The sequence below is a fragment of the Lynx rufus genome, unplaced genomic scaffold (genome assembly GCF_022079265.1).
Source record: "Lynx rufus isolate CCGP_SWC_20201006 ecotype Redwood Valley unplaced genomic scaffold, mLynRuf1.p SCAF_11, whole genome shotgun sequence".
Classification (NCBI taxonomy): Eukaryota; Metazoa; Chordata; class Mammalia; order Carnivora; family Felidae; genus Lynx; species Lynx rufus.
Window position 1 is genome coordinate 15,096,017 of NW_025814825.1, and position 25,845 is coordinate 15,121,861.

At 37.5% G+C, this 25,845-nt stretch overlaps 2 protein-coding genes across 5 annotated transcripts in view; one reads left to right on the top strand and one right to left on the bottom strand.

Annotated features, from left to right (window-relative positions):
* ECD (ecdysoneless cell cycle regulator) overlaps positions 1-11,637 on the bottom strand; it is a 32,081-nt gene extending 20,444 nt beyond the window's left edge. The window contains exons 1-8 of one of the 4 annotated variants that reach the window (XM_047072944.1): positions 11,465-11,637; positions 9,820-10,034; positions 6,675-6,792; positions 4,191-4,278; positions 3,908-4,086; positions 2,768-2,960; positions 2,095-2,223; positions 138-266 (exon numbers count right to left, since the gene is read on the bottom strand). In XM_047072944.1, coding sequence (XP_046928900.1) covers positions 138-266; positions 2,095-2,223; positions 2,768-2,960; positions 3,908-4,086; positions 4,191-4,278; positions 6,675-6,792; positions 9,820-10,024 — 1,041 coding nt within the window. In that variant the 5' untranslated portion in view covers positions 10,025-10,034; positions 11,465-11,637. Of the gene's footprint in view, positions 1-137; positions 267-2,094; positions 2,224-2,767; positions 2,961-3,907; positions 4,087-4,190; positions 4,279-6,674; positions 6,793-9,819; positions 10,833-11,412 lie in introns of those variants that run through there. The other 3 variants (XM_047072945.1, XM_047072948.1, XM_047072947.1) reach the window with 3 other exon arrangements.
* A 106-nt stretch (positions 11,638-11,743) lies between these two features.
* Positions 11,744-25,845, top strand: part of FAM149B1 (family with sequence similarity 149 member B1) — an 86,903-nt gene continuing 72,801 nt past the window's right edge. Inside the window, exons 1-3 of the mRNA XM_047072949.1 lie at positions 11,744-11,942; positions 15,231-15,335; positions 17,269-17,398. Coding sequence (XP_046928905.1) covers positions 11,896-11,942; positions 15,231-15,335; positions 17,269-17,398 — 282 coding nt within the window. The 5' untranslated portion in view covers positions 11,744-11,895. The remainder of the gene's footprint in view (positions 11,943-15,230; positions 15,336-17,268; positions 17,399-25,845) is intronic.

The window sequence follows — 25,845 nt, forward strand, 5'->3', positions numbered from 1 at the left end:
ACACTGAACTAGAATGGTCCCTTTTAACTCTAGCTTCTCTAATAATGTTATACATTAAATATGGACCATAGATCTCTAATTCACTAGCTTGATTTCCCCTGGACTGTACAGTTTTACAAATGCATTGCAAGTCCTACCTTAAAGTAATCATTCTTTTTCAGACTTTCAAGGAAGCCAGCCCAGAGTGGTGAGGTAGTCATGACGGATTTCTTGGAGTCAGAAAAATGTGGGCTACATTTGGAGCATAAGATTTCAAATCCATGAGCCTAGATAGAATAGACAGAATTTTCATCATTAAGTTATTTTCTTTCCATTTAGTCACACTTAAGAACTAGGTCATTTGACATATGGACATTTATAACACTTTGAATTTTATGAAAAATGTGATTATTTCTAATTTTTCCATTTAAAAAAAAAGTTTATTTGTTTATTTATTTATTTTGAGAGAGAGAGAGAGAGAGAGAGATAACGAGCAGGGAGGGGCAGAGAGGGAGAGAGAGGGAATCCCAAGCAGTGGGGCTCAAACTCATGAACTGTGAGATCATGACTTGAGCCAAAATCAAGAGTCAGATGCATAACTGATTGAGCCACCCAGGTGCCCCTCCAATTTTTCAATTTCTATATAGAGATTACTAAAAATTATAAAGGGAAAGCAAATAATGCAAAACAAAGATTCTTATTCTCTTCAAAGAGATTTCTTGCTGATCACAAAACCAGAAATTTAAACTTATTTGTTGTTTGCTTAAAAAAAGGCTTAGAAAAGGCTTCTCATCTAACAGAAAATATAAATGAATTCACCATGGTCTTAGATATAGTAAAGGGAAGGAATCATATCATTTTAAGGGTGCTTTGATTAAAAAATATAATGAATGCACATAAAATAAATTAGATAGGGAGCTTTCCTGATCACTCTAGAGGAAACTATAGTTACCAATTTCTTGCGTATCTTTTCAGAAGTAATGTATGCACTCAAGTAGATGTGTATCTGTGTATGTATATCCTATTCCATCACTAAATGGTAGCATACACACTGTCCTAAACCTTGCTTTTTCACTAAGTCATATGCCTTGGAGATCATTTTATATGATCACACAAATTTATCCAATTCACTTCATAGGCAGGTTGTAATTTATCTAACTATTCCCCTACTAATAGATATTTGGTAATTTCCAATCTTTTGCTACCAGAAATAATACTGTCATGAGTATCATCAGATCTATGTACACATGTAAAATACATGGAGGATAAATGTTTAGAAGTGAAAATGCCGAGCAGAAGAGTTGTGTACTTTATAAATTGGATGGATATTGACAAACTGTTCTAAGAGACTGAATCAATTTATATTCCCATCAATGATGTTTGAGAGTATCTCAAATATGTATTTCCACCAATCCAGTATATACTATCAAACTTTTTGATACTTGCCAAATGTAAAAAACACTATTTTGTAGCTTTAAGTTGCAGTTCTTTTATTATGAGCAAGGGCCAACATTTTTATGTTTAAATTAAAAATCACCTATTTCCTTTTCTGTGGACTGTCAGTTCAGGGTTTCTGAACATTTTTAATTAATTAATTAGCATTTCTTTTCATACCGACTTGTAGGAACTCTCTATATATTATAGAAATTAGCTCTTTTTTAAACTGCAAATATAATGCTTTCTTCAGGTTTACTATCTCTGACATTAGCTATGGGATTTTTCTTTCCAACACAGAAATGCTTAATTTTTAATAAAGTAACCAGTCTTTTTTTTTTTTTGTAGGTTCTGATTTCAAATCCTGTTTAAAAAGGCCTTTTCTACTCAAATTATCAAAAATTCTTCTGTGTTTTCAGATATTATGGTTTCAATGTTCTCATTTAAATATTTCATCCACCTAGAATTTATTTTGGTATAGGTGTGAGGGAATGAACTTTAACTTTTTGGACAGCTTCTCAGTTGTTCTATTATCATTTCCTGAATAACACATTTTCCTTCTTGTTTGAGAGCCACATTCTCATGTAAATAAGGTATATTTCTAGACTTTCTATGCTGTGCCATTATTTATTAAGAGCCCTTTTACCTAAAGGAAGAATATAAAATTTTATGGTTCATTACCAACTTCATGCCCAATTCATGGGCTCGGTATTGGGGATGAGATGGAGGAGGCATCTTGTATCCACTCCGCCGGTCTGGCACAAACCTTTGTTGCACCAACTGTGCATACAGACATTTAGTGAAAGTGACCTGGACATTGGGACACAAAATACATTGAGTCTTCCTGAAAGTAAAAATTCAACATCATTTCACAGTTCCACTTATGAGCTTCATATTCATATGAAATGCAAAGAAGATCCAACCTATTTACTGCCTACATTTTTTAGTAACAGCTTTATTGGGATACAATAATTCACATACCATAAAATTAACTGCATGATTTGTTTTTAGTTATCACTAACGGAATTCTTATCAGTTACATTATATGGCAGTTTGGGTGGGTTGTTAGATAAAGAATAATTCTTAATTCTCTGGAAGAAATGAAATGTTTTATTCTTAAGAAGAAAACAAAATAGGGAAAATGTGGCCAGAAAATACCTAGGAAACATTTAGATACAAACTAGGGAGTGAAATCTCTTGAACTCTTCCTCCACTAGAATGGGAGAAAAGAAAAAAAAGTGTATTAACTTGAGATGAGGAAGCAGAATATTTCCAGTTTTTTCTAGTGCACAATTAAAATGATGTTCAACTCTCTTGCTAGTGAGGAACCAAATAACCAGGAGAGCTATCTTACCGATGCCATTATTCGTGTTTCAGGCAAGAAAGTCTTGAAAATACGACAGGCTCGCAGGTCAATAGGGTCCCGTAGGTAAAATGCTTGGACTCCTGCAGCCACCAATCTGGGGCGCTGCTTTAACACCGCTACAATACCAGCTGGAAGGAAGCAGTGTGCTCGATGAAGGGAGGCTTGAATTTTTTCTGGGTATCTGTGACAGGTAACATAATTATTTTTATTTTATAATATGTAAATATCTAGCATTCTTATAGCATTTAGTTCCCCTTGTCTTGGTTCATCAAGAGATGTTGAATGACAAGGAAAGTGAAGATAAAGCCACCATATACACTAAAACTGCAGAAAAGAAGAGAGAGAAAGAGAAAAGGTAGGAAGAAATGGAAAATAAAGAAAAGGGACTAATGTAGATCAATAAAAACAAAATGAAAACTCTACTATTTTTTGGAACAAGAATAAAATCAGAGTTTATTCTTTTAAAACAATGGTACAAAGTATGCTGAAACAAAGTTAAGAGAGATTTTTATACTGTTAAAACTTGAATGGTAGTAAACATTGCCTAGGTACTCAAATGTGAAAGGTTGAACTAATCTGTTTTTAGGTAAAGACTGTCTTTTCGGCATAGAGCCTAAAGTGTTCCACACAGACCAAAGAATACTATACAGAGTCCCACAAAGCACACTATGCTCCCTTAGGTTTTCATTCCTAAAAGTCTCAAAAAATATTGAAGTAGGATCCACGTCCAGTGTAGAGACCAACGAGGGGCTTAAACTCATGACCCTGCGATCAAGACCTGAGTTGAAATCAGAGTTGGATGCTTAACCAACTGGGCCACCCAGGCGCCCCAAGGTCTCAAAATTTTTACCTATGGATATAGATAGAACTTAGCCACAATATCTAAGTAAATAAATGCAAAAGTATTGGGACTGCAATATAACATCTATGATTGGGAATTAAAAGATACATCTGTTCCTTAATTTTAAAACATGTAAATTTAATCTGTTGTTAGTCACTTTCATGAAGGATGAAGACAGAATGAAAATGAGCATTAATCTAGGTGAAAGAAATTCTACATTCAGTGGAAGACTTGAACCGCATTAAATCAAAAGGCTCTTTGACTAGCACTGAAAATATTTTTCTTACCCTCTAATGCGCCTATTCACAGCAGCTTGTATAGAATCTGAAGCCAAAATTTTTTCTGGGTGTGTTGAGATTATATTCAAAGCTTGTGGGATTGTAGGGGGTGTGGAGGGTAACCAGGATACTGCTCCAGGTTTCCTTGGTGCAGGAATAATGCACAGCTCTCCCTGGTGGAAAAATACCTGCAAAATGATACATTTTAATTTTCATTCTGGGCACTGACAAACTCTAGGTACTAGTAACATGATTTCATCTCTGTAAATTTTCCAAACTTGGATACACTTACTCTATTGGCACTATTATCAGGATCCAACCATTTAGGGAGAAAGTCAGCAGCTTCTATTAACAAGAATTCACCATCATTGTCTTCAATCCTTTTGCAAAAGAAATTCCAATTATGCATTCAAAAAGCACATATATGCTACGAATCAAAACACATTTATTCTAATATGTTCTCTTTCATTTTAGTTAATGTATGAGTACATGCTATGTACAGATTGTTATAATAAAGCAAAATATTTGAGACACCATGAATCTCTCAGGGAGATTGTAAGATTGAAAGAGGAGTTGGAGGGAGATGATAAGGAGAACAAATTAAGTACATAAGTAAATAATAACAGACACAAATATGAAAAACATACAATTAGGTGTCAAAAGAAGAAAAAACCCACATAGAGCCAAGATAAGGAAAGCCTTTATGGAAGAGTTACTTAGACCCTGAAAGATAATTTTGTTTTGCCTCATTTGTATTATTTTTTAAATTTAAATTTTTGAATAGGTAAGACAGTCACATGGCTAAACTTTTAAAAAGTACATAAAAAGTTCTGCAATGAAACAGTTTCCTTCCTACTTTTGTCCCTATATGCCCCATTCCTATCCTCCAACCATTGTTATTTTTTGTTTATCCTTCTAGGTTCACTTAAGCATAATCTAGTTAATAGGAATATAAACTCTTATTTTCTCCTCTTGTCACACAAAAGGTAGCGTATTTTATATACTGTTCTAGATTTTTTCACTTTTTATGGGTGGAGATATACGAAGAAAAGTTGAGATGTTCTTGGGAGAGGGATTAGCAATGACAAAATCATGGAGGTGTCTATTTAAGGTAGATATTTGGAGAATGGCACTAGTAAAGAACAAGACTAGAAAAGCACAGTTACATCATTTTGGGAAGAGCTTTAAATGTCGGCAGAGTCAATGAGAATGAGCTTAGTTTTATTCTATTCTATTCTATTCTTTTTTTTTTTTTTTTAAGGAATGAACGGTTTTAAAGCAGTGTAGAAAAATGCTTAGAGCTCTACCTTAGGAAGATTAATCTGGCAGAGACATAGAGGAAGTTCTTTCTTTTTCTAATTAAAAACAAGGGGCACCTGAGTGGTTCAGTTGGTTTAGTGTCCAACTTCAGCTCAGGTCATGATCTCACAGTTGGTGAGTTTGAGCCCTGTGTCAGGCTCTGTGCTGACAGCTCAGAGCCTGGAGCCTGCTTCAGATTCTGTGTCTGCCTCTCTCTCTGTGACTCCCCTGCTCACGCTCTCTTTCTCTATCTCAAAAATAAACAAACTTAAAAAAAAAAATTTAAAAACCAAATCCCCAACAAGACAGTAGATGCCTATTAGTCAAAGAGCTTTATAGGCCTGGTGTGTAGGTATGCACCATCATTATATAAAGATCAGAATCCATACACAAAAGGCATTGCCCTCCTCTATTACCATTGTAAACATAGAAACAACTATCTTGGAGTTTGTTCATATAAAATTCTATCATTTATGAAGAAATTACTGACAATTATTTTTAGGTGTGATAACAGTAGTGTCTAAAATAAGAGTTCTTATCTATTCTATTTACATCTTAAAAGTATTTAAAGATAAAATGGCATAGTATTGGAGATTGCTTTAAAATAATCTTGTTATGTAAAAGGAGTAGGGGAAAGGAGGAGGGGAAAGCTATGGGTAAAGAAGGACCATGAATTGGTAATTATTGGAGCTGAGTGAGGAGTACACGTGGGTTCATTCTCTCTACTTTCATGTTTGAAATTTTGATATAATAATACATTTTCAGAGTTGTTTTTCTTTTTGTTCAGCTGGGGAAGAGGTTGGGGGAATGGATTAGAATTTGGGGGCTAACAGGAAAACTAGAATAACATGCGGCGAATGGGTGAAACGCCCTCTGCTGACACAACTTGGTAATTACAGAGAACTATCAGTTTCCATTTTAAACAGTGTTACCTACTTTGCTTTCAATACTGTTCACTAATTTTTCTTTAAATTTTTCTGTATGTGATTTCTCAACATATATGCAGAGAGAGAGAAAGAGAGAGAGAGAGGGTACGCGCTATGGTAAAATAAAGGAAGACATAGTAAAGAAATCTGTAATGTATATGTATATGTATATGTATATGTATATGTATATGTACATATGAATGGAATTTTTTCTATGATTTTGTTTTTAAAGAGCAGTACACCCTTTGGTATTGTTTGGACTTTGTTTACCATCTGTATTTGGTCTTTCACAATGAGAATAATTTTTAAAAAGCTAAAATAGGCTGATTTCGTTTAAAAATTTAGAAGTTAAATTCTCCAATGTACTTTAATTTTTCCTCAAGAAAAGGAAGTCACAAGAAAAAAGGAAGAAAACACACAAGTCACTTTCAAAATCTATGTCTCAAATTTGTTCAATCTCTACCAGACTACCAAAAAATTTTTACTAAATGGATAAAAATGTGGTCAGTCTCAACAAGAGAATTCCTTTAGATTATTAAAATAACTAATACCTTGCTACTAACTCTGGAAATTCCTTTGTAATTTGCTTTACTACATAAACAATAAACCATTCATCCTCAATGTTATCCCCAAACTTTGTCATGCCAAACATATGAGCAGGAACATCTCCTAAAAACAAGAGAAAAGCAGTCATATAACCAAATAAACTTGTCTGTGCACATAAACATACAAGTAATCATTCAGTTAAACGAACATTCATTGACTGACTATACTGTAGGTACCACAGCTGGGAGCTGGGGTTGCAACCCTGAACAGGATATAAAAAGCCCACCCTTGAGGACCCATAGACAACCGGAGACAAGACAACCACACCATCTCAAAACAAGATAATGAAACAACAACAACAACAACAAGATAATGAATGGACATATGCACTGAGGGCTCTGTGACCATAAAGAATATCTGAGCTATGTTCATGTGGAAGAATGACCAGAAGTAGGCTTTCCAGAAAAAGAGAATAGCATGTGCAAAGGCACATAAGCATGACAGACAATAAAGTGTTCTAGGAATATCAGGAAGCTAGATTTAGATGGAGCAGGAATTTTTTAAACAAGTGCATTATTCAAAAATATGTAGAACTTAATACACTTTTAAACAAGCCAATAGGTCAAAGAAGAAATCACAAAGGAAGTTAGAAAATACAAGGAGACAAATGAAAACAAAGATGTAACATACTAAAAGCAGTGTTAAGAGGAAGTTTATAGTTATAAAAGATCTCAGATCAACAACCTAACTTTACACCTTAAGGAACTAGAAAAAGAAAAAGCTAACCTAAAGCTAGCAGAAAGAAGAACATAATGAAGATTAGAACAGAGATAAAAGAAATAGAGAACAGAAAAACAACAGAAAAAAATGAACTAAGGTGAGCTGGTTTGTTGAAAGAGCACAAAATTTACAAAATCTTAAATTAGTAAGAAAAAAAAGGAGACACAAGTAACTAAAATCAGAAATGAAACAGGCAATATAACAACCTATACTACAGAAATAAAAAGGACTATAAGGAAACATATGATATGAACAATTGTACACCAACCAATTGGATAACCTAGAAGAAATAAGTTCATTCTTAGAAACACACAACATATCAAGACTGGATCACTAGAAGGAGACTGAATTACTTCTGGTTACTAGAAAGAGACTGAATCAGTAATCAAAAAACTTCCCAACAGAGAAAAGCTCACTGGAGAATTTTAGCAACAATTTTTTAAACTTTTTTTTTAACGTTTATTTATTTTTGAGAGAGAGACAAAGTATGAGCAAGGGAGGGGCAGAGAGAGAGTGAGACACAGAATCTGAAGAAGGCTCCAGGCTCTGGGCTGTCAGCACAGAGCCCGACACGGAGCTCGAACCCAGGGACCGTAAGATCATGACTTGAGCTGAAGTCGGATGCTTAACTGACAGCCACCCAAGCACCCCAGAATTTTACCAACGTTTAAAGAAGAATTAACATCAATCCTCCTCAAACTCTTACAAACAACTGGAGAGGAGGGAACACTGCCAAACTCATTTTATGAGGCCAGCATTACCCTCATAATAAAGCCAAACAAAGACAATATAGGAAAACCATGACCAATTTCCGTGGAACACTAATGCAGAAATCCTCAAGAAAATACTAGCAAACTAAATTCAACACATGAAAAGGATTGTACACCATGACCAAGTAGAATATATTCCTGGAATGGAATGGAATGTGTATGAAAATCAAGAAATGTAATCTACCATATTAACAGACTAAGGGTCAAACAAGCACATTTAGAGTGTTTTTAGAGCTGCCATGGCAAAAAAACCAAAACAAACAAACAAACAAAAAAAAACAGGTGGGAAGAACATCCCGAGTAACTCTTCACCTCACCCCAGGTCTCTCAAATTTCTTCAACTAGAGAAGCTCCAATTAAAGTGTCTATTTTTATCTACCTTATATATTAAACTTCAATTTTAACTTCATCCAGAAGCAATGGGGAACTGGTGAAGGATGTTAGGCAGAAGAGTAACATGATCAAATTTGTGTTTTACAAGGGTAACTGGCAACAGTGTGAAGAACTGGAGATACTGGAACCAGAGAGGTTACTTAGGTGGTTACTGTAATCTTCCAGATGAAGAGATTAAGAGGGTCTAGATTGTAGCCAAGCAAATGTAGAGAAAGGGTCATATTTTAGGAGTAACCACAGTAGGATTTAGTGCCTGACTGAATATGGTGAAGTGAAGAGCTGAATACAATTCTGAATTACTAACAAGCTTGAATAACTAGGTGGATAGCAAAGCCATTAAGGAAAACAAGAAAACATTGGGTAAAAATGATTTTCTAGGAAGCAGATAAGGAGTTGGTCTTGGATGTGCTGTGCCACTGTGAGAGTGTTCTTGCCAATAAATATTACATGTGTTTCAGTGAACAGGGGTTCAATAAAATGAACACAAGGGAAGACATGTGGCAACTGCTAACCAAAAGATAACAGATAAACACAAAATCAAGACCTAGACTGACAGTATCAAAAGATGCTAGACTCCTGAAATAAGACCCTGGAGCAGAGCCTTGGTCACCTATTCAGGAGTCATTTTACTAAAGCTATATGAAATGATAAGAAAAAGTGCCATACTTGGCCAGAGGTCAGATCTTAAGCACCAACAACACAAGGAAGCATGAAAGAACCTCAAAATACTTCTGAGAGGCAAATAATGGTCATTAAGCCCAACGATTGCTCTTTATAAGTCAGGTAGAGCAAACTGTGTGAAAAAAGGCAGCCTACGAAACCCATGATCAAGAGCGAGGAATACAGAGTAACCACTAAAGGAAGCTATGGTTAAGGAAGCAGATGCCTGAACCTGTTTAGTACAGGTACCCAGATACATTCTAGCATAGAAAAGTAAAGTTCCAAAGAATAGCCACGGTTCAATCATTTTGAGTATGTATTAGGTTCCTAAGGTAATTACTATTAGAAAGCTTTCATCAAATGAATTAAAAAAATTTTTTTTGATTAGTTTAAGGGCTTAACCAAATACAAGCAAGCATCACTAATCTAAAAAGTTCAGGTTATAAATCTCCTGACAACACTGAATGAACTATGGACTATTTACACATCACTGTTGTCAGAATTAAAATTCACATGTATCATATCAAAATAAGTAAAAGAGCCATACCTTTTCCAGGTTTGTATTTGAGATTGAAAGGCTGATTCTGCCAGATATAGGGGACCAGCATAGGTGCAAAGTGGGTCATTATCCTCTCAATATACTTTTGAAGAATCTCTTTGTGTTTTTCTGGGTCTCTTGGTTCATCTGGTATCAGGAATAGGTGATACTCCACAGTGTCTTCCACTGTAGCAAGCTTCATATTTTCTTCCATTCTTTGAAAACTACATTTAAAGTTTCAATAACATAAACCACATAGAATAATGCAGAATATTCAAATTCTCAAACGATTCTAGATGATTCCATTGTTTTCCAAAATTCAGTTACCCACATACTATCATTTTAATTTTTTGACTTTATCAAGTATTAATAGTAACACCTATTTAATATTCTTTTAATGAGGTTTTTATGCTGAAAATTCTGTTCTTCATACCTGAAATTATATTAAAAGAACTTTTGATATAATACAGTAAATGGAAATCCAGTGTCACATTCCCAAATTAATAGGCGTGTAAGAATTTTAAAAAAATGTTTGCCCTTGTACTAGCAGTAGTGTGTGTAGCACACTTTGAGAAACACTACAATAACATTTTATGTTTCAATACTATCAAAAGTCCCAGTTCCGCCACTAATTAGTTGTCACTTTCGGCACTTCACTTTCTCTTTCTGGGGCCTTTTCCTTAACTGTAGAATGAGAATGTTACTCTTTCATTTCTAAAATCCTCCCCCAGTTTAAACTGTTATTATTTGAAAGCTCTTAAGAGCAATCTCCCTTAGGCTGCAAAATTTCAACCTCTTTTTATGAATATTGTATGGCACAGGGGAATACAAAACATTCATGTCCTATCATCTCACCCCAAAATAATTTGCCCACGGTTCTTGATCCTACAGCTGTCCTAAAACTGCTCCCTTTTCAGGTCTCAGGGGGTACAGCTCCAGTACATTAAGACCAGATAGATATCTATTTTTTTTTTATTTTTTTTAACCTTTATTTATTTTTGAGACAGAGAGAGACAGAGCATGAATGGGGGAGGGTCAGAGAGAGGGAGACACAGAATCTGAAACAGGCTCCAGGCTCTGAGCTGTCAGCACAGAGCCTGACGCGGGGCTCGAACTCACGGACTGCGAGATCACGACCTGAGCCGAAGTCGGACGCTAACCGACTGAGCCACCCAGGCGCCCCTAGATAGATATCTATTTTCTAAGGGTTTTCCTTAAAACAAAAGTGCTAGCTCACTATTGCTGCCAGACGAGGCTTGGTAAAGGCAGGCACTGTACTGGATGGTCCACTGTAAGGCACAATTCGATTTTTATCCTTACTCGGTTTTCTAAAGGACTAATAAAACGAAGTCGAGAGGAACCTGCATCCAGTCACCGCAGTCTGTCCAAATCATTTGGCTTCTCAACCCAGAGCAACAGATAATTCTGTCGACCCGCCCCATAATGCCAAGCACACATTTTTATGAAGAATTTAGTGTCAGAACTGGAAGGAGCTTCGAGACCACTCAGCCTAATTCCTTGCTGTACAGGTGAGAAAACCAGAGCACAGAAAGAGAAGAGACCAAGCTGCAGAGGGCTGAGCTGGAGTCTAGCGCTCTTAACTCAGACTACGCTTTCTCCCTCCATCCGACAAACTGAAGCCAATTCCGCTTACGATCCTCGGGCCTGCCCCACGCGTCTCGGCTGCGGCACCTTTCCTCGACCGCCCCTCCTACCGCGTCAGTAGCAGTCCAAGTCCGGCCCAAGGTCAGGCCAGACGCTTCTCGGGCGCCTGAGGTTAGCCGACACCCCTGAAACACCCGCTCGCCCCGGAACTCCCAGCAACGTCACTGCTGCGCGTCCGCGGGAACATTAGATGGGTGCTCAGGTGCGTTCGTCACTTCCGCCCCCGCGGGGAAGCAGGCAGGGCGGAGGGCTAGAGGGGTGGGGACCCTGGAAAGGTGGCGGTCCGGAGTCTAGGCGACGGGGCGTGACGGGGCCGGAAGGTGGCGGGAGGGGGCCGGGCCGGAGCCGGCGGGAGGGCCAGGTCCCGAGGCCCCGACCCTGGGGTGCCCGCCCCCTCCGCGGCAGAGGAGGAAGAGGAGGATGATCTCCAGATACACCCGGAAGGCGGTGCCACAGAGCTTGGAGTTGTAAGTGGACTGCTCAGCCATCCTAACCGGGGCTGTGGGAGGCTGAGGCGGGCAGCGGGCGCTCTGGAGACCCCTTCCAAGCAGCGCTTCCCACCTTTCCTTTCTCAGGACAGGGGAAGGAACTGTTTCCTCCCAGCCTTGTTGGACGCTCCCCTTCCACCTCCATCTCCAGCTAAGGGCATGTCTCCTGTGCTGTCCTAGGGCTTGGCCCTCTTGGGCTGCACTTCCTGAACTCAGGGACTGGGTCTTTGGCATTTGTAGCTTACTCAGTGTTTCATGCCTCACTGTCAATGGCCATTGACTTATCGAGAAGTTACTAATAGCTGAGTGCTACAAAAAAGTTGAATACATCTAATGCCAGGCACCGTGCAAAGCTGCTTACATGCATTAGCTCACTTAATCCTATTAGGAAGGATACCAGAATAGAGAATATTATTTTGCACATTCCACAGATAACGATCCCAGATTTTTAAAGATTGTAGCAAGCCAAAGATTACACAGCCAGGAAGTGGTGGAGCACACAAACCTGGTGTCAATCTGATCCTGAAGCCTTGGTCATAATCATTATACATTCTGTTTCCCCATTTTTGTAATTAAACATCAGAATCCTTAAGGATAAGTTTTGCTTTAGAGAGTATATATTGCCCCTGAAATACACCCCTCCCACCCTTGGTGAGGTGTTGTAATTTAGCAAGTAATGATAATGTCCTGCATTTATTAATGCTTTACACTTTCAAAAAGACTTTCACATTTTGATCCCTTGCAACAATTCTGTAAGATGGGTATGATTAGCTTTCAGTTTTTCAGAAGCTGAAACATCAGAAAGGTTACACATCCTAAGATTATAAAACCAATAGGTTTTGAGCTTGGCCTTTTAATCCTCAAATCCCAACTTTTTTTCTCCACTGAGCTATGTAATTTTAGCAATTATACATTTATTAATTAAATATTAAGTATGGGGAGCCTGGGTGGCTCAGTTGGTTAGGTATCTGACTTCAGCTCTGGTCATAGTATTGTGCTTTTTAAGTTCGAGGGTCGCATCAGGCTCTGTGCTGAGGGGTCAGAGCCTGCCTGCTTCAGACTCTGTCTCCCCTTCCCGGTGCCCCTCCCCCACTCACACTCTGTGTGTGTGTGTGTGTGTGTGTGTGTGTGTGTGTGTGTTTCTCAAAAATAAACATTAAAAAATTAAAAAAATATGTTAAGTATACATGATAATAACAAGCGTGGAATTTTCAGTCACTCTGGGTTTCTGGCTAAGCTCTTCTCTAGCCATGTGTCTTTTAAGCAAATTACTAAATATTTGAGCATTCATTTCTGTAATATAGGACTAACACCTTATCTAAAAGCATATCTAAAATGATGGCACAAGGGCGCCTAGGTGGCTCAGTCAGTTAAGCATCTGACTTCGTCTCAGGTCATGATCTCACGGTTCATGGGTTGCTGACAGCTCAGAGCCTGGAGCCAGCTTCGGATTCTGTGTCTCCCTCTCTCTTTTTGCCCCACCCCTGCTGGAGCTCTGTCTCTTTCTCCCTCTCAAAAATAAAAGCATTAAGAAATAATAAAATAAAATAAAATAAAATAAAATAAAATAAAATAAAATAAAATAAAATAAAATAAAATAAAATAAAATAAAAGAAATAAAATAATGGCACAGGGTAGATCCTTAGTAATTGGCAATTTTCTTGCCCCTTCCCATCTTTACTTGCTACAATAGCCATACAAAGAAAATCTGTGATCTCTTCTTGCCTTACAGAAGCTTATTATCTACTAAGTAATAAGATATCTACACAGTAGCAATTCAGATAATAAGCTTTTTGGGAAGTAGGAAGAAGAAAGTCATTTTCCAAACAAAGGGAACAGGTCTTAGCTAAAAGTCTGCTTTTATAATTAGTTCTGACCATTCTGAAAGTAGCAAAAAAAAAATCTTTTGTGAAAAAAATTGCTGGTAGGCACTTAGTGGGCCAGAATTACTGATCCAGTATAGTTCTGTTACTTGTTCTCTATTGTTGACTTGATACTCCTTAAAGACCACTCTCTCCAAAGGTGATTCTCTAGGAGAACATGATGTGAATAATGAAGATAATGAAGATTATATGTATCTAAATGATAGTAAAATAAAAACAATTTTTACTTTTGGCATTATGATAATTTGCTTTGAAGAAGTAACTTTCCTTTTCTCCCTAATAGTTCCAAATTATAGATATTGAAAAGAGCTTGAAAAAAAAGTTTTCAACATACAGCTTTAATACTTAAAAAGTGATAAGTTTCACTCATATGAGGACTTTAAGAAACAAAACAGATGAAAATAAGGGAAGGGAAACAAAAATAATATAAAAACAGGGAGGGGGACAAAACAGAAGAGACTCAAATATGGAGAACAAACTGAGGGTTGCTGGAGGGGTTATGGGAGGGGGGGATGGGCTAAAAAGGAGTGAACTATTGATACATGGTTCACTCCTTTTTATTGCTCAATCTTATTCATCATGTGGATATATCAGAGTTTAACCGTTCACCCATCAAAGGACATTTCAGTTTCCATTTTTTTTTCAATTATAAATAAAACTGCTGCAAACATTTGTGTACAGATTTTTGTGTGAACATAAGTTTTCATTTCTCTGAGATCAGTTCTCAAGAGTGAATGGCTAGGTCTTATGGTAAATGCATGTGTTTAGTTTTATTAGAAGCTGTGAGACTATTCCAGAGTGACTGTACCAGTTTATATTTCCACCAGGAGAGCATGAGATATCTGGTTTCACATCCTTGCCTGCATTTGGTGTTATTACCATATTTTGTTTTAGCTATTCTAATAGGTATGTGATTATAACTTATTATATTTTAAATTTGAAGTGAAATTAATTTTAAGAATGTATTTTTTTAATCTAGTATATCCAAAATATTATCATTTTAATATGTAATCAAGATAAAACTATCAATGATCCATTACACGTTCTTGTCATACTAAGCCTTCAAAATCCTGTGTGTTACAAACTTAAAGCACATCCCATTTTTGACTAACCAAATTTTAAAGTTTTTGTTTGAATTCCAGTTAACATACAGTCTGATACTACTTTCAGGTGTCGAGTATAGTGACTCAGTACTTCCATACAACATCCAATGATGCTCATCACACCAATTAACCACACTTTAACTGCTAATTGCTAGTGGCTTCTGTATTGGACAGTGCAGTCCCAGAGCAGCAGGAAGTAGGTGATTAACTTGTAGGTTAAGCTGCTGAAAGTATGTTTTTTTCTTTACAGGAAATATAACTTTTTAAAAAATCTTTCACAGGAAAGGAATAACAAAACATGCTATTAATCATCATCCCCTTCCAGAGCAGCTGGATGAAATTTCTTCTACCAATGACAGCCACGAAAAAGATACGAGTTCCCAAAGGTAACAACACAAATTGTACTTGTTTGCTTATTACACTGGATAATGGCAAAAGTGTTTTGTGTGTGTGTGTGTGTGTGTGTGTGTGTGTGTGTGTGTGTGTGTGTGTTTTGGCTTGGGCTTGATATCTAATCTTGAACTAATGAAACAAAACAAGGACTTTTATCGCATTTTCAGTACCATTCAACTTTTATTCTGGAACAGCTAATGAAAACATCATACTTATAACCCTTAAAGTAGTATTATTACATAGTTAAAAGACAAGACTGAGGAGGAGTCTAACATCTGATTTTTAATCCTGGTTCTGCCACTTATTAGCTGAGTAACACTAGGCAAGTTACTTACCAGATAATAGTATCTCTTAAAGAGTGTTGTAAATATAAATGAGATAAAGTATGTAAAACTTGGGACAATAATTGGCATATGGTGAGTATTAGCTGCAGTTATCATTCTGTAACTTCAAAGAGGGTTCTGAGAAGCAATGTGGTATCATAGAAAAATTATAATCATAAAAACTAATTTCAAAACCTAGGACTCAATACATTGTCTTTAAAATGGGGTTGACTTCTACATCACCAAGTTGTTGGGAGGAATATAATCATCTATAAAAGTGCTTGGTAAACTGTAAAAGTGCCACACAAGTCCAGATATTACTTTCATATTTCTGAAATGTTTTTAGTTTTCAAGGGTAGATGTTATAAGTAGAATGTTAAAGTATTTGTTGTAATCAAAGCCACACTGAGATACCACCTCACGCTGGTCAGAGTGGCTAAAATGAACAAATCAGGAAACTACAGATGCGGGCAAGGATGTGGAGAAATGGGAACCCTCTTGCACTGTTGGTGGGAATGCAAACTGGTGCAGCCACTCTGGAAAACAGTGTGGAGGTTCCTCAAAAAATTAAAAATAGAACTACCCTACGACCCAGCAATAGCACTGCTAGGAATTTACTCAAGGGATACAGGAGTGCTGATGCATAGGGGCACATGTCCCCTATGTTTATAGCAGTGCTTTCAACAATAGCCAAATTATGGAAAGAGCCTAAATGTCCATCAATTGATGAATGTATAAAGAATATGTGGTTTGGGGTGCCTGGGTGGCTCAGTCGGTTGAGCGTCCGACTTTGGCTCAGGTCATGATCTCGCGGTCTGTGAGTTCGAGCCCCCCGTCGGGCTCTGTGCTGACAGCTCAGAGCCTGGAGCCTGCTTCGGATTCTGTGTCTCCCTCTCTTTCTGCCCCTCCCCCACTCATGCTCTGTCTCTCTGTCAAAAATAAATAAAACATTAAAAAAAATCTTTTAATAAAAAAAGGAATATGTGGTTTATATATGCAATAGAATACTACTTGGCAGTGAGAAAGAATAAAATCATGCCATTTGCAGCAACGTGGATGGAACTGGAGGGTGTTATGCTGAGTGAAATAAGTCTGTGAGAGAAAGACAGATATCATGTTTTCACTCATATGGAGATCTTGAGAAACTTAACAGAAGACCATGGGGGAAGGGAAGGGGAAAAAAATAGTTACGAACAGAGAGGGAGGGAGGCAAACTATAAGAGACTCTTAAATATAGAGAACAAACTGAGGGTTGATGGGGGTGGGGGAGAGTGGGGAAAGAGGGGAAAGAGGAGGGCACCTGTTGGGACGAGCACTGGGTGTTGTATATAAGCCAATTTGACAATAAATTATATTAAAAAATATTTATTGTAAACTACGACTAGAATTATTTAGAATCACTGTCATCAATTCTGCAGGAATTAGGTAGGATTTTTCCATGATGCTTAATTGATAAGTTCTTCATTTATTTTTCTCTTGTGGATAGATATATTTGTGTATATGCTTGTCATCTAGTAAATTGCTGAATAGTTAATGCTACAGAAACTTGAGGAAATATGAGAATTTCTCTTTTTTCTCTCTTCCTTCCAAATTGGGTATTTAGTGAGTCTGACATCACACAAGAATCACCTTTTACATCAGCTGACACTGGGAATTCAAGATCTGCTTTTCCAAGTTATACAGGCACAGGGATCTCCACTGAAGGCAGCTCGGACTTCTCCTGGGGATATGGTGTGAGTTGTTGGTTATTGGTCTGATGGAGTTCTTGGCAGACTATTCTGGGAGTTAGGATTTATCAGTTTTGTCAGTATATTTCATTCCTTTACTCTCCTTCATGGTTTCTTTACATTTTAATATTTCCCATCAGTTTTTACCCTCTTTCAGTATTTGCTTTGCTTTTATGGATATAGTAGTTAATCCTTTTAGGTACTTAGTGTTTGACTTAAACAGTTGCATATTAATATGGATCTGGGCCCTGGATCTACTCCTTTTGCTGTGTGCAGTACACTAATGTGTCTCTCCACCACTAATGTTACCTTGTTGTTTAAATTGTTCTTAGAAGTTGATTATTAAGCTATTATAGACTGGGAAAATGATTATGATATATTGTTAAATGAAAAAAGCAGATTAAAAATAGTATGTATAGTGTGGTTCTAATTTGAGTTTACATATGTTTTTGTTTATACATATATTAGAAAAAAGGACTAAAGATATCTACCCAAAATGTTATTCAGTCATTATTTAATGGGTGTTGAGATGAGATTGACTTATTTATTTCTAATCCATAATATCTGGTAGGGAATTCTTACGGCATTGTTCATAATTCTCTTGGCCAATCCTTTACATATATGTTAGAATCTGTTTGTTAAATTGCATGGGTCAACTTGGGGAGGATTGCTATCTTAATGATATTGAGTTCTTCTATTCATGAATTTGATATATAAATCTTTGCATTTTTTAAAGCTTATTTATTTAAGTAATCTCTACACCCAACACAGGGCTTGAACTCACAACCCCCAAATCAAGAGTCTTATACTCTAACGACTGAGCCAGCCAGGCACCCCATAAATCTTTTCATTTAGTATTAATTTTTAAAATATATTTTAATAAATTATTATAATTGTATCCATAAAGTTCCACTTGTTGAATATTTATTTCTAGGTACCTTATATGGTATAATATAAAAATTACATAAAAAAATTTTTTTTAACATTTATTTATCTTAGAGACAGCACAAGCAGGGGAGAGAAGAGAGAGGGAGACACAGAATCTGAAGCAGGCTCCAGGCTCTGAGCTGTCAGCACAGGGCCTGATGCGGGGCTCGAACCCACAAACTGTGAGATCATGACTTCACCCAAAGTTGGATGCTTAAACGACTGAGCCACCCAGGCGCCCCTAAAAATTACATATTTTTTTTTATAAATTTTTTTTTCAACGTTTATTTATTTTTGGGACAGAGAGAGACAGAGCATGAACGGGGGAGGGTCAGAGAGAGGGAGACACAGAATCGGAAGCAGGCTCCAGGCTCCGAGCCATCAGCCCAGAGCCTGACGCGGGGCTCGAACTCACGGACCGCGAGATCGTGACCTGGCTGAAGTCGGACGCTTAACCGACTGCGCCACCCAGGCGCCCCTAAAAATTACATTTTTAATCTATTTATTGCTGGTGTGTAAAGGTACAGTCCCTGTTTTTTAAGGGAACTGAGTTGTAGGATAATGTTGGCTTCTGGCAAAAATTTATATTGTCATGTTTTTAAAACTTCTAACATGTTATTATATGTTTTAATAGATTTCTCATTTATTTAATACTAGGTTAAACTTTCACTGGGTTTATTATTATTATTTTTAACTGTGATATTCACATAACATAGAATTCACTTTTTTTTTTTAATATTTTATTTATTTTTAAGGCAGAGAGAGACAGCATGAGTGGGGATGGTGCAGAGAGAGAGAGGGAGACACAGAATTGGAAGCAGGCTCCAGGCTCTGAGCTGTGAGCACAGAGCCCGACGCGGGGCTCGAACTCACAAACTGTGAGATCATGACCTGAGCTGAAGTCAGACGCTCAACCGAGCCACCCAGGCGCCCCAGAATTCACTTTTTTAAAGTGAACAGTTAAGTGGTTTTAGTATATTCACAAAGTTGTGCAACCATCACTATGTCTAATTTCGGGACATTTTTCTCACCCCCAAAAGAAGTCCCATATGCATTAGCTGTCCCTTTCCAACCCTCCAGTCTCCCAACCCGCTGTGGACCACCAGTCTGCTTTCTGTTTGTATGGATTTGCCTATTCTGACATTTCATATAAATGAATCATACAATATGTGACCTTTTGTGTCTGGCTTATTTCACTTCATATATTTTCAAGATTTATCCATGTTTTAGCATGTGTCAGTACTTCTTTTTTGTTGATGAATATAATTCCAAAAAATTCCAAAATTTTGTTCATCTGTTCATCAGTTGATGGACATTTAGGTTATTTTGTTTTTTTGGCTATTTTGAATAATGCTACTATGAATATTTGTGTGAACGTTTTTCTGTAGACATATGTTTTTGAATATTCTTAGGTATATACCTAGGAGTTGAATTAAAACCATTTTAATTTTTTGAAGAATACATTTATCATTGACATTTATTGTTATGATCATGCTTTTTCAAGGTTTCTAGTTAGGATATAAATAATGTTGATATTTTCCTTATATTACACAAACATTTCATTGCAGGTATCACATGTATGTCAGAGTAGGTAATTTACTTGATAAATCCCCCTGAATGTAACCAGTTTCCTATTAATTCTACTGCCTCCTAACCTCTGCAAATACCCTTCTTACTTCACAGATGTTTCAACAGCCTATACTGGGTCACTACCCCCTGCATCCTTTTACCCATTTGGTGCTCTTTTCACCCTGCTCAGAGTCAGACACCCAGTGTAGTCCTGACTTCTATACAGACACCTTCTTCATCCTGCTTGGACTGTCACCCTGTGTGAGGCTGCCTGCTCCCAACATAGTAGCTTTCTTCTCCATTCTGGTTCCAACATTACAAGCTGGCTACTCCCCACATGGACATCCTCTTCATCTTACTTGTGCTCCAACACCCAGAAACAACCTGCTCCCCCGCCTGAAAACACCCACTGTGGCACTGTATTTTCAAAAGAAATGCCAGTATATATCCCATCTCACATGATGCTCTTCTTACAAGATATTGATACTCCTCCATTGAGAGATAGGGTATATGTTCTTTCCTCTTGAATCTGAATGGATCATTTGCCTCAGTCATTAGCATGCAGTGAATGTGATGCTGCATGATTTTCTAGGTTAGAAAGTAACACAGCTTCTGCCTACCTCTTTTTCTGTCTCTCTGGATACTTGACCTTGGATTGCAGCCACCGTGTTGTGATGAAGTTCAGACCACATGGAAAAACCCATGTGGAAATGAACTGAAGCCCCCAGCTGAAAGCCAGCATCAACTGTCAGAGATTTGAGTGAATGACCATTCAAATGAATTCAGGTCCAAGCCTTCATGTTTTTCAAGATGTTTTTAAGAGCTTTATCTCAGATGTTGTGGAGAAGAGATAAGCTATTCCTGCTGTGATTAAAAATTCCTGACCTATATAAACCTGGAGAGATAATACATGATTGTTGCTGTTTTAAGTCAGTAAGTTTGGGAGTACTTGTTATACTGCCAAAATAACTAGAAAACCCTACTGCACTGCCCAGGGTCAGGAAAATTGCTTAGATGTTCTCTTCACCCCTCTTGGTCTCCTTCCATACAACAGACCATCTTCCTACACAGATGCCCTCATTACTCTGCGTGGGTTCCAATTTCATATACCAGGCTGCTCTCCCAGGTTGATGCTTTCCTTATTCTGTTCTGACTTTGAAACTCCATGCTGGGTGTCTCTAAGGCACTGAATAACAGGCAGTATGTATTTACAGTCCCTGAGAAAGGAAACTCATAAGGTGAGCCCCTGTTTACCCTGGTTCCTGACTGGGGATAACTTTCTGACTGTGGATTTGTGAGCCAGAGTCCAAACAAGGCATGGTGGTCCTATTGTGCTGAGGAACAGAGATCAGAGTTCATGGAAGATGAAGTAGCTGGAATATGCAGGTCAGGGGGAGATAAAGAGCACCAGAAATTATAAATAAGTGGGTAAATACAAAAGTCTATATTTTTTGGTGATTTCTTCTTTATGCAAGATAGAGTTTATACCTATAGAAGTGAAAGATGAGACAAATACAGTTCAAAGAATGGGTGGTTGTAAATGGAATTATTCTGTTATAAGGCTGTTATATTTGTGAAGTGTCAGGTATCAAGAGAGAAATGGGAAGTGTGAAGAAGAAGGTATGAAGTGGTAAAATACTGACTCTAACTAGACTTCAATATGTTATGAATGCATATTATTAGCTCTAGAGCAGGCATTAAAAAATTATAAGAATACGTTATGCCAATTGGGGAAATAAAATGGAAAACTAAGAAATACTTGATTTGTTGATCAAATAAGTCAGGGGGAAAAAAAAAAAGAAAGGAACAAGAGAGGACCAAAAAACAGAAGGGACAAATGGAAAAGAAGTAGCAAGATGGTACATTTAACCCAGTTTTGTCAACAATTAAAACAAATGTAAATGGATTAAACACTCCAATTAAAATGCAGAGATTGTCAGAATGGATAAAAAGCAAAACTCAACTGTATACTATATGGAAGAAATGCACTGTAAATATAAAGGCACATTAGGTTGAAATTTAAAGGACAGAGAAGGATATACCATGAACACAGTAGACTGACATGGTTATAATATGAGACAAACTGAACTTGAAAACACTGAGTTTGCCCTATGAAAGAGACTATTCCTAGCAATAAAAGAGGCAGTTGGTCTTAGCCCAGGCTGCCATAACAAGACACCACAGACTATGTGGCTTAAGCAACAGATATTTATTTTCTCACAGTTCTGGAGGCTGGAAGTCTAAAAGCAAGGTGCCGTCTGAGTTGGTTTCTGGCGAAGCTTCTCTTTCTAGCATACTGTGTCCTCATATGGCCTTTCTTCTGGGCATGCTCACAGATGGAGAGACCTCTGGCATGTCTTCTTACAAGAACATCAGTCCTGGGGCACCTGGGTGGCTCAGTCAGTTGAGCATCTGACTTTGGCTCAGGTCATGATCTCACAGTTCATGAGTTCGAGCCCCACATTGGGCTCTTTGCTGACAGCTCAGAGCCTGGACCCTGCTTCAGATTTTGTGTCTCCCTGTCTCTCTCTGCCCCTTCCCTGCTCACACTCTGTCTCTCTCTCTCAAAAACAAACAAATATTAAAAAAATTTTTTTAGGGGGGGCCTGGGTGGCTCAGTCAGTTGAGCATCCAACTTTGGCTGAAGTGATGATCTCACTGCTCATGACTTCAAGCCCCGTGTCGGTCTCAGAGCCTGGAGCCTGCTTCAGATTCTGTGTCTCCCTCTCTCTGCCCTTCCTTCACTCATGCTCTCTCTAAGATAAAATAATAAAAGACATTAAAAAATTTAAAAAAATTTTTTAAATACCTATTTTAGAAAAGAATACAGCTTTGAAATGAATAATTGAAGTTTCTAGCTTAAAATGGTAGGAAAGAAGAATGAAAGAAATAATGAAGAGCAAAAATCAGTGAAAAGGAAAACAGATAAATAAAAGAGAAAATGAACAAGTCCAAGAGTTGATCCTTTGAAAAGATTAATAATAAGCCCTCTGGTGATACTAGTCAAGAAAAAGCAAGGAAACACAGATTACAAATATCGTGAATGAAAGAGTAAACATCACCTCAAACCCTACAGACGTTAAAAGAATAGGAACAGTTTTATGCCAATAAATTCTGCAACTTATATAAAATGGACAAATTCCTCAAAACTGAATACTTGTAGAATTCTTAAAGAAATTGAATCAAACAACTCTCAGAGAAAGCTTTACGCTTACATGGTTTCACTACTGAATCTATCATACATTTTTTTGTGGAAGAAATAAAAGTCACACAAACTTTTTCCAAAAAACAGGAGCATTTTTAATGCACTTTATGAAGCCATCATAATATATTGATGCCCAAACCTGAGAAAAACATATCATAAAAGAAAATTATGAGTTGGGACTTCCAGTATGGCAGAGTGAATACCTTGACAAGTCTTTTTCTCCAAAAGCAACAATAAAAAGTCACAAGCGACCATTTCAGAGTCCTGAAATTGACCAAATTCTCTGTTAATTGAACTTAACAGAGAAGCAGTTATTCATGAAAATCATTAGAACCATGAGTTAAGAACAGTGAGAATGTGTTCTACTTACAAAGAGGCAAGCTGTGACAACTAGCAGCTTCACCACCAGAGGGGTCAGTAGTTTGGAGTGGAACCTGGACACAAACTGATACCCCAATGGCATCATCAGTAACAGTAGCAAACTCAGTGGCATACAAACAAGGCAAATAGTGGCTCAGATAGTCTGTGGATTTAGTACTGGTTAGGGCAAAAAAGTAAGACTACCCAGAAATTTATCAAGGAAACCCGGGAAATAAGATACTCATAGGCACTGATAAACTCTCCACATATCCATGCAGCATGCAAATGCAGAGGAAATAATGAAAGGGCACAGAAATTAAAAGTCAAGGCAGACAGGGGCGCCTGGGTGGCTCAGTCGGTTAAGCGTCTGACTTCAGCTCAGGTCACGATCTCGCCTTCCGTGGGTTTGAGCCCCGCGTCGGGCTCTGGGCTGATGGCTCGGAGCCTGGAGCCTGCTTCCGATTCTGTGTCTCCCTCTCTCTCTGCCCCTCCCCCATTCATGCTCTGTCTCTCTCTGTCTCAAAAATAAATAAACGTTAAAAAAAATTAAAAAAAAAAGTCAAGGCAGACAAAATAAAGACAATACTACTAGAAACAAAAAGAGACATTTCATAATGATAAAAGACCAATTCGAGGCACCTGGCTCAGTCAGTTAAACATCTGACTCTTGATTTCAGCTCAGGTCATGATCTCATGGTTCATGAGATCTGCCCTCCCCCTGCTCTTCCCCTGCTTATACTCACTCTGTCTCAAAATAAATAAACATTAAAAAAAAAAAAAAAAAGCCAGTGGCGCCTGGGTGGCTCAGTTAGTTGAGTGTCTGACTTCGGCTCAGGTCATGATCTCACTGTTTGTGAGTTCGAGCTCCGCATTGGGCTCTGTGCTAACAGCTCAGAGCCTGGAGCCTATTTCGGATTCTGTGTATCCCTCTATCTCTACCCCTCCCCACTCATGCTCTGTCTCTCTCAAAAATAAAAACAAACATTAAAAAAAAAAAAGGCTTGTACAAATATATACACATTTAAGTACAAGCCTTAAAGCACCTTAAAGTACATGAAGTAAAATTTGACAGAAGTGGAAGGAGAAACAGACAACACAATAATTATACCCAGAGACTTCAATACCCCACTCCCAATACTTGATAGAACAACTAGACAAAGGGGTGCCTGAGTGGCTCAGTCGGTTAAGCGTCCAACTTTAGCTCAGGTCATGATCTCATGGTTCGTGAGTTCAAGCCCCACGTTGGGCTCTGTGCTGACAGCTCAGAGCATGGAGCCTGCTCTGGATTCTGTGTGTCCCTCGCTCTCTGCCCCTCCCCCACTCATGCTCTGTCTCTCTCTCTCAAAAATAAACATGAAAAAAAATTAAAAAGAGAACAAGTAGACAGGAAATCAGCAAACATATTGAAGAGTTGAATAACACTATTAACCAACTTGACCTAACATTCCACACAAAGACAGCAGAATATATATTCTTTTGTATCTAAAACAAGGACTAATACAAGGACTGAAACTATACAAGGTTTGTTCTCCAACCACGCTGGAATTAAGTAGAAATTTGGGATATCCCCAAAGATTTGGAAATTAAACAGTTTTCTTTTAATTAACTGATGGGTCGACAAGAAATCTACAAGGGAAATTAGGAAATATTTTGAATTGAATGAAAAGGGAAAAGCAAAATATCAAAATTTGTAGAACATAGCTCAAGTGGTGTTTAGAGGAAAATTAATAGCTTTAAATACTGTAGGGGAAAAAATCAAACTCAGACACAGAGAACAGATTGGTGGTTGCCAGAGGTGGGAGTTGGGGGGGAGGTAAAGTGGGCAAAGGGAGTCAAAAATTTAAAACTTCCAGTTATGTACATGTAATGTACAGCATGGTGACTATAGTTAATAATACTGTGTTGCATATTTGAAAGTTGCTAAGAGAGGAGATCTTAAGAGTTCAAGAAAAAAAGTTCTGTAACTATGTATGGTGACATATATTAACTAGACTTACTGCAATCATTTCACAATATATCATTTCACATATATACATTTCACAATATATCATTTCACAATATAAATATTGAATCATTACACCTGAAACTAATATAATGCATAATATAATTTTAAAAATAGAAAAAGTCTACAGAAAAAAAAGAGGGTCTCAAATCCATAACACAAGCTTCTACCTTTAGAAACTAAAAGAGTAAATTAAATCAAAAGCAAGCAGAAGGAAAGAAATAATACAGATGAGAGTAGAAATTAATGAAATAGAAAACAAAAACAATAGAGACAAATAAATAAAGTCAAAGGTTGGTTCTTTAAAAAAATTCAACAAAATTGACAAGTCTTCCCAAGAAAAAAGACACAATTAACAAGATTAGAGATGAATGAGGGGGTCATAATTAT